Source organism: Octodon degus, unplaced genomic scaffold (assembly GCF_000260255.1).
Source record: "Octodon degus isolate 3935 unplaced genomic scaffold, OctDeg1.0 scaffold00091, whole genome shotgun sequence".
Lineage (NCBI taxonomy): Eukaryota > Metazoa > Chordata > Mammalia > Rodentia > Octodontidae > Octodon > Octodon degus.
This window is the reverse complement of record NW_004524667.1, coordinates 2,350,202-2,359,075: the sequence shown is the minus strand read 5'-3', so window position 1 is coordinate 2,359,075 and position 8,874 is coordinate 2,350,202. Positions and strand designations below refer to the sequence as shown.

Below are 8,874 nucleotides of genomic sequence, written 5' to 3'. Positions count from 1 at the left end.
CTGGCAAGTGCAAGGGCCTGAGTTCAATCCCTGGTTCTGGAATAAAATAAAATAAATACAGTTAAAAATTAAAAAAAAAAATCAGTTGATCATGGATTGTACACTTGTAATGGGTGAATTATACCATAAGCAAAATGTAGCTCAATAATTTTATTTTGTTGCGTCTTAATATTTGACCATATACATGGTCCAGTGCTAGAAATTCTTTGCTGTTTTGTTTGTTGTGGTGCATCTTGATGATTGTATCATTGTAGTAATTCTTATAATCAGTCTTCTTTCATCTTACTCTTTTTCAGACTTGTTTTTGGGTATTCTGGGTCCTTTTTTATTCATAGCAATTTTAGAGTCTGTTTATTGATTTCTCTACAAGTATCTGCTGAGATTTTATGATTTCATTGAACATAGAGATTCAGGAACCTTTGATATCTTGACGATGAGTCTCCCAACTTATATCTTGCCTTTTTATTTATTTATTTATTTTTTGGCAGAACTTTGGATTGAACTCAGGCCCTTGTGCTTGGCAGGGAAGTGCTTATTCCACTGAGCTATCTCCCTGGCTCCCCAGCCCCCTAAAGAGAAGTGGACACTGTGCTTTTATCACTTGACTTTTTTTTTTTTTTTTTTTTTCAGAACTGGGTATTGAACTCAAGAAGCACATATTCCACTGAGCCATGTCCCCGGCCCACTAAACTTGATTGATTGATTGATTGATTGATTGATTGATTTTCAGAACCGGGGCTTGAACTCAGGCCCTTGCGCTTGCCAGGCAAGCATTTATTCTACTGAGTTATCTTCCCAGCCCCTCTCCCAACTTATAAAAATGTTATATTTATTCATTTATGTAAGTCTTTAATTTAGCTCATCAAAGTTTTACAATTTTTAGCGTACAGGTTTTTTATACTTTTTTAAATTTTGTACCTAAATACCTATTTCAGTTTTTTTAAAAGCTTTTAAAAGATTCCAACTATCTGTTGTTCATTGCTAGTCTATGGAAATAAAACTGTTTTCTTTTTTTTTTAAACTTTTCTATATCTTGATCTTGTATGTACCCTGTGACCTTGCTAACCTAGCATATTCTAGTAGCTTTTCAACAGATTGTTTGGTATTAAGGGGATACAGATGAATGTCCATTTTGTATCTGTGTATTCAAAGTGGTTAGGATAGATACATAGTTACATTCTCTTAATGAATAGAGGAATTTGTTCTAATGGTGTTTGTAAATAGGATATCATGTCCGCATCTTGTACAGCAGTTAACCACTAGGAAGAATGTATGCAATGTGTTAATTATTGAAACTGTCCTACCAAAAAAAACAAAAACAAAATATTAGGTAATCACATCTTTTGCAAATAGAAGTTTTAATTTTCTTTTTCAATCTCTGGGCCTTTGTTTCTTGGCCATTGTGAAAGTGGACCTTTGTGTCTTATTCCCTACCTTAGAGGGAAACATTCAACCTCTGAGTTTTTCAGAGATACCCATTATAAGGTTGAAGATATTCCCTTTCATTCCTAGGTTTGCTGACAGTTTATTAGGAATGAGTGTTGAATTTTGTCAGGTGTTCTTTTTCTTCTATTGAGATAGTTTGTTGATAGGGTGAATTACACTGCTTGACCTTTGAATGTTGAACCAACATTGCATGCTGGATTCAATTTGCTAATGTTTTGCTGAGTGTTTTTGTAACTATGTTCATAAGGGATAATGCTCTATAGTTTTTTTACAATAATTTTCTAACCAGGGGCTGGTGAGATGGCTCAGTGGTCTAAAGCACCTACTTAGAACAAGCTAAGCTTAGCAAAGCACAGGGACCACGGTTCAATCCCCAGCACCACATGCCAGCCAGCCCCGCCCCCTGGTGGGCTGAGCTGCCCCCCCCACAAATAAAATATTAAAAATAAATAAAGAAAACTAATTAAAAAATAATTTTCTAACCAGGATAATGTTGGTTTCATTAAATAGTGTTGGAAAGCATTTCTTCTTGTTTTCTGCTAGATTGTAATAGCTTTGATACTACTTTTTTATTTTATTGGTATATTTGAGGTATACATAGTGATAACATTTATTATATGGAATTTGTACCTATACATGATATGTCTTGCTGCTTCTTTTTCCCATTCCCCTCCCCTCCCTCCAACCCATACTACATCTTTTTCAACTGGTATAGTTCAACAGTGAAGCCATCTGTGATTGGTCTAGGAATTTAATTTCTTTAATAGAGTACTCTAAAAGTTACTTTTTGAGGAAGCTTTGTTTTGTTTTTCAACAAATCTATTTCATCTGCACTAGCAAATGTGTTGCCCTAAAATTGTCTGTAGTATTTTCTTAATGTGTTTTCAATGTCTATAGCTCTTTCATTTCTAATACTGGCAATTTGGGCCTACCTGACAGGCCTAGCTAATATTTTATCAATTTTATCAGTTTTTTCAAAGAAACAACTGTAGATTCATAGATTTTTCTCTGATTTCAATTTTACTGATTTTTGCTTTTATTTTTCATTCCTTATGCTTTTGTTAAATCTGATTAACTCTTTTCCTTCTATTATATGTGGTAAATTTATGTTTGTTGAGATGGAGTCTTTGTTCGTGGCTGACCTTGAACTTGCTATGGAGTCCAGCCTGGTCCCAAATTTGCAATACTCCTGACTCAGCCTACCAGAGTGCAAGTATTTTGGTGAACTTTTTCTCTATTTTAATGACAAGTTTAAGTGGCAAACTGTTACTAACTTGTGGTTAAATAAAGCCATATCAAGACCTCCTCAAGCTCAGGTGTAACTTTTGCCCTCCAGAATGAGGCAGACATACCTCCATTACTTTGTTTACAAGCTTTTTTTTTGGTCTTTTTGAGACAGGGTCTCACTGTGCAGTTCTGGCTGGCCTTGAACTCACTTTGTAGTCCAGGCTGGCCTCAAACTCATAGCAGTCCTCCTGCATCAGCCTCTCCTGAGTGTTGGAATTATAGGCTTGTACTACCTGGCCCAGCTTTTATTTTTTCAAATCAATCCTAACATGATTATATCTACATTTGATTAGATATATGGTATAGTATAAATCTGGACTATTGTGATTCTATTCTTTATGTTTGGAAAGGTATTTTAAATTTGTCTTTAAATGCAGTTTTCCTCTTATGTTTCCTTGCAGGTCTTGTTTCAAAAACAAATGCAGAGATGAATGGCAAATTCCATTTTAACACTTGGATTTGTATTCTTAACTATATAATAATCAGCTTAGCTTGTGTTTGAACTTTATGAAAACCGAAATGTGTGGTGTATATTTTTTTGTGAGTGTAATACTCCTTTAGGTTAATCCTTGTTGATGGTTTGAGACACATTCATTTCTACTGTTATGTAGTATTGTGATACATCACTTAAACACAGTTTATCGATTGTTCTGCCGATGAACTTTTGGGTAATTTCCAGTTTTGTTTTCTTCTCCAGCTCAGGATGTGTGTCTATTTGTCTTTCTTCCCCTTTCCGTCTCCTTTTTTTTCAGTTTCCCTCTTTCTCTGCACTACTGGTGATTGAACCTAGGGATGGTCAACCACTGAACTACAGTTCCAGCCCCCTCCCCTTTTTTCTATTTTTGAGACAGAGTCTCGATAAATTGCTTGGGTGGAATTTGAATGTGCAGTCCTCCTGCCTCAGCATCCCTTAGTGCTGAGATTATACCAGTCAGTACCACTGTACTGACTTTTAGTTTTTTGATATAAAGAGTAATGTAGCTGCAAATACTGGTGTACAAATATTTTCTGTAAATGAGTAATGGGATTATTGACCTGGGATATGGAAACTTTAATGCACCTTGATTCTTAAATTTCAAAAAATAATTTATAGATATATAAAACAATTACAGTTGAATTCTTTTCTCTGGTTATTTGAAATATTCTCAAAGAGGTACACTGGAATTATCCTGGAGCTTTTTGAGGAAAGGAAGAGCTATTCTTAATATCCTACATGATTGGAGTTACCTAAATAACTCACAAAACATTTCAGAATTCATCCATGATCTCCTTCTCTGAATTTTATAGCACTTGCTAATATTTTTGTTCATTTCTAACAAATTTACTGCGTATATCAGACTTGCTAGCTTTCTAATTTAAATTTTAATAGCTGCATGTTACTTCCATCAAGTAGTTAGGCCATAGTTTATTTAATCATTCTCTTGTTGAAAATTTATGTTGTATCCCAGTGTTTCACTATAAATAATAGTGTGATGAATTTTGGGGGAACTGTAACTTCTTCCAGGGAAAGCATCACAGCAGCAGTAGAAAGCAGCAACTACAAGATCTTTTGAGTGATTTAAATTATATTGTCTGTTTGGCTTCCTTTAGGGACTGTGATGTCTTTTCTTATTGAATCCTCACATAAACAAGATAAACAAGATACAGTACAGTGTACCCCCACTCTACTTAGCTGAGTGTATTAGAGTGATTTATTCTTAGTATCTATCACCTAAGAATAGATAGGATTTTTTAAATCTTTACAGTCTATTTTAGTTCCATACAGAGAGGTTCAGTGGATGATATCTGTCAAAATATTTAAAATTTTTTTTAAATATACAAAATTTTCTTCTTTGCTAACTTCATCTATGGAGCCTTAATTTATCTGTATATAACATAGAAGATTGGGAGACAGTAAACTGACTACAGGATGTGCCTAGAAAAGTATTACTTAAGCCACATCTCTGACTTTTTCTGTGCTAAGAATTTAACCCAAGTCCTCATGCATACTAGGCAAACACTGTATTCCAGTGGTTATTTTTGTATGTGTTTCTATCAGTTGTCTAGTTAGGGTAAATAAAGAGATCATACTTTTATCTTTTTCTTTTCAGTGGGGCTTGAACTCAGGGCCCTGTGCCTGCTGAATAAGTCTACCACTGAGCTACGTCCCCAAGTCCCTTTTTTGGTTTGAGATTGGGACTCACTACAATAACTCAGGCTGGCCTTGAATGTACCATTTAGCCCAGAGTAGTCTTGAACTTGCAGTCCTCCTGCATTAGCCTCCTAAGTGTTGGGAGGATAAGCATGTACTACCACACCCAACTCTCAGCCCTGTTTACTTTTTATTTTGATACTGGACTCCATTAAGTGACTTAATTGCCCTAGCTGGCCTAGAACTTTTTTTGTTCTACTTCCACCAGCCTCCCAAGTAGCTGGGATTACAGGCATGTGTCACAGCATATGGATGTACTTGGAATTTTATTAGTTGGTACTTTACATACTATTGAAATTAATGCCTATTTGAAATTATAATCTGAATTGTATTAAATAAAATTGTTTCCTTAGTGGTTTACATTGTATTTTTCTTACATTTCTGCTGATTTAAGCCCCTCTCCTAACATTACTAGTAGGACAGTGTTTTCTTTTTAAAAAATCCCCTGGAGGAACAAATGTCAATGATGATGTGTTTTTCGTAATAAAATGAATTGTTTTCTATTAATCTTGTTTTTAAACCCATTATCTATATATAGTAACTGAAAAATCACTGTTTAACCGTAATTGTCTTTATTAATACTTTTTTGCTAGTATATTTGCTAATATAGTAAATATCTTTTCCTCTTCTTTAGGTATGGCTGATGGCAAGCACTGCACTTTTCCACATCTACCTGGCAAAACCTTTGTCTACAATGCTTCTGAAGATAGACTGGAGTTGTGTGTGGATACTGCAGGACATTTCCCTATTGGTCCTGATGTTGAAGATTTAGTGAAAGAGGCTGTAAGTCAGGTTCGAGCAGAGGCCACGACAAGAAGTAGAGAATCAAGTCCCTCACATGGGCTATTAAAACTAGGTAGTGGCGGAGTAGTGAAAAAGAAATCTGAGCAACTTCATAATGTAACTGCCTTTCAGGGAAAGGGGCATTCTCTAGGAACTGCATCAAGTAACCCACACCATGATCTAAGAGCTAGGGAAACTCCAGTTGTAAGAAAGCATAATACAGGGTCAGACTTTAGTAACAGTTCCACTAAAACAGAGCCTCCTGCATTCACAGCTGCTCCTAGTAACAGTGAGTTTATCCGAATAGCACCTGGAGTAGTAACAATGAGAGACAGCAGGCAGCTTGATCCTGATTTGGTTGAAGCCCAGCGAAAAAAATTGCAGGAAATGGTGTCTTCTATTCAGGCTTCAATGGACAAGCACTTGAGGGATCAAAGTACAGAGCAGTCTCCATCTGATCTTCCTCAAAGAAAAGTTGAAGGTGTAAGTTCTACAAGGTCTGCGAATCTTCAGACTGGGTTGTCTGAATCTTTTTCTTTAACTGGTGGTACTGAAAATTTGAATACAGAAATAACTGATAGCTGTGTGGCAGATGCACTGGGGGCAGCATTTTCCACGAGGTCAAAAGCACAAAAGGGAAATTCTGTGGAGGAACCTGAAGAAATGGATAGTCAAGATGCTGAGATGACTAATACAACTGAGCCAATGGATCATTCTTGATTTAATCAGGCACTGATAAGGCAGAATGTTTATTGTGAATATGTAATATTTGTTGGCTGGGCCACATAACTTGATTAGTCATTTAAAATCTTGTACATATATAATTCAAAGATTATACCTTGTTATTCAGTGCATGATAGCAAGTGTGTGATTGGCAATAGCTTTTAATATACTGCTGCCCAGGCTGGCTCTGAATTCCTATAAAGTAGATATTTAGATCTGCTGAGATAAGTTTCTTTCATTTCTGTGGTTCATTGAAAGTCTTTGTAATTCAATTCCATGAAAGTCTTAAATGTCTCAAAAATGAAAATTGTTGTGCTAAAAATGTATGATTTCAGAAAAGATCAGAACTGGAGAGGAAATGAGATTTTGCTAATGTTGATGTTATCAGGATAGCCATCCTACATTATTAGAGTGTCGAAGATTTATGTAAATTTGAAAGTTATCTAAACTAAGTTATATTTTAAAATTCTCAAAATGATTAGACAGTGATACTGACATTTTTGTGAACATAAATATATTTATAGAAATAGCTGTTCTTGGCAAAAACATCTTGAGAATAGGGTGTAATGAAAAACATTTTGCCAATTTGAGCAAAGTTAGGGAAAAATATTCTTGAATGATAATGTGATTCAGTTAGCTACTATCTGAACCAACATGGCCAATTGTGTGCTCTGTGGATAACATGTTACCATTATTTTTTGAATCCTGGCCTGGTCAAGTACCACCTAATTTTTTTTTTTGTTGTTTTGTTTTGTTTTAACCTTATGTAAGAGTTGATTTTAAATTGTGGTAGAAAATTTTGAAATAATGGTAGCAGTAGTTAATTTCTAATTTTCAGAATATGTCAGATTTACAGAGAATTTATAAATAAGAATTTATCTTTATGAATGAGTTACATTTTGATCAGTGGTATTTAACCTATATATGCTAAGTGTCTTTGAGCCCCTCTGAACCAAACATGTTTCCTTTTTTATTAGAGTCCATAAGATTATTTGTTGGCTTCACTGGATTTGGATGCAAATTTTACTGCACCATACCCTGATCAACTCAGCATTTGCTTAAATATTGTATTCATTAAATCTTTAGTGCCAGCTTCCTTAAGAAACAGCTTATCCCTTAGAAACAAAAGTGTTTATCTCAAGATTGGTATTGCACTAATTTATCCTGTTCTGCAGATCTGTATTCTGAAATGTACATTTCAATCTATCTCCCTCTGTTCACTGAAATTAAGTTGAATTTGAATGGATGAAAGACAAAAATGTAAGTTAATACAATTTCTTTCTCAGAGCATTCAAAGCCTGGCTGTCTTTGTTTGCACATTATAACAGGTGCAGAATTGTTTGTCATTCCAAGAAAATGCACATCAGAAAGCATACAATCAAGTGTTTAAAGGTTTCTGCCTGTCGATTTATAAGGGATATACACAATACTTGTTTTTCCAGTAAGGGAGGTTTTGATCATTTTTCTATGGAAGTGTCTCTAACTAAATCCACATATTAAATGCTCCATTTTGAATAAGGGAAAAATGGAGAGTCTAAACATTTTGAATAAAATGTATGTATTTGGGTTAGTTTTTATCTTATGACATCTTTCTTTGCAGCATCTTACTTCCACTCTACCCTTTCTAAATTTACTTTCAGACATCATTCTCTGTGTAAAAAACAGCAGGAAAATTCAGAACTTTGCTGTTATATACTGATTTTATATAAAGTAAGAGCTGTCAAATGATATTTAATACTTAGTATAGCTAAGTATTAAATAAAAATTATAAATATCACTTCAATAACTACTTAAACATTTTGGCTTTTGGTGCCATTGAAACACTTTTTGGGGGGAAGGGAGTGGTTTAAATATAGGAAAACTGTTCAATAACAAAAAAATACAGTGCTTCCAGACAAATTATGTTATCACCTTTAACAAATATTTTTACCTGTGGCTTGGTATGTTCAGGAAAAATGTTAAAAAAAATTATTTCCTTATTAATTACTTAAACTCAGTGTAAATTATAATGCACATGTAAATGTTAGAAGATAAGTTCAATCTCTGACAGTTTTTTATTTCTTTGTTTTTCCTCCGAATGCCTTCAGGCCAGGTTTGGCTGGCTTGAGTTCTGGGGATCGAACCATAGCAACCTGAGCCTGACTGCTTTGTTGAAGCAGCCACTTAAAGAGCTGAGCTAAGGGACAGGCCCCCAGTTTTTTATTTCTTAATGGCAGTAATGCTAGTTAGAAGCTAGTTAGGTGTGGCTATTTTAGTAACAATTGGGATTCCACCCAAGTAAAGACAAAAAGCCTTCATTTGGAGGAGTGCTCAAATTTCTTAAAATTATTTTAAATCAATTGAAATACAAATGGAATAATTATTTTTCATTGCTGAGTATTGAATCTGGGCCCTCATGTGTGCTACACAAGTACTTTCTACCCACCCCTTATTAATGATTTTTA

General features: G+C 34.7%; 1 protein-coding gene across 1 annotated transcript in view; it reads left to right on the top strand.

The window, feature by feature from the left end:
- Positions 1–7,720, top strand: part of Vcpip1 (valosin containing protein interacting protein 1) — a 32,591-nt gene extending 24,871 nt beyond the window's left edge. The window contains exon 2 of the mRNA XM_004637564.2: positions 5,535–7,720. Coding sequence (XP_004637621.1) covers positions 5,535–6,427 — 893 coding nt within the window. The 3' untranslated portion in view covers positions 6,428–7,720. The remainder of the gene's footprint in view (positions 1–5,534) is intronic.
- Positions 7,721–8,874: the final 1,154 nt, after the last annotated feature.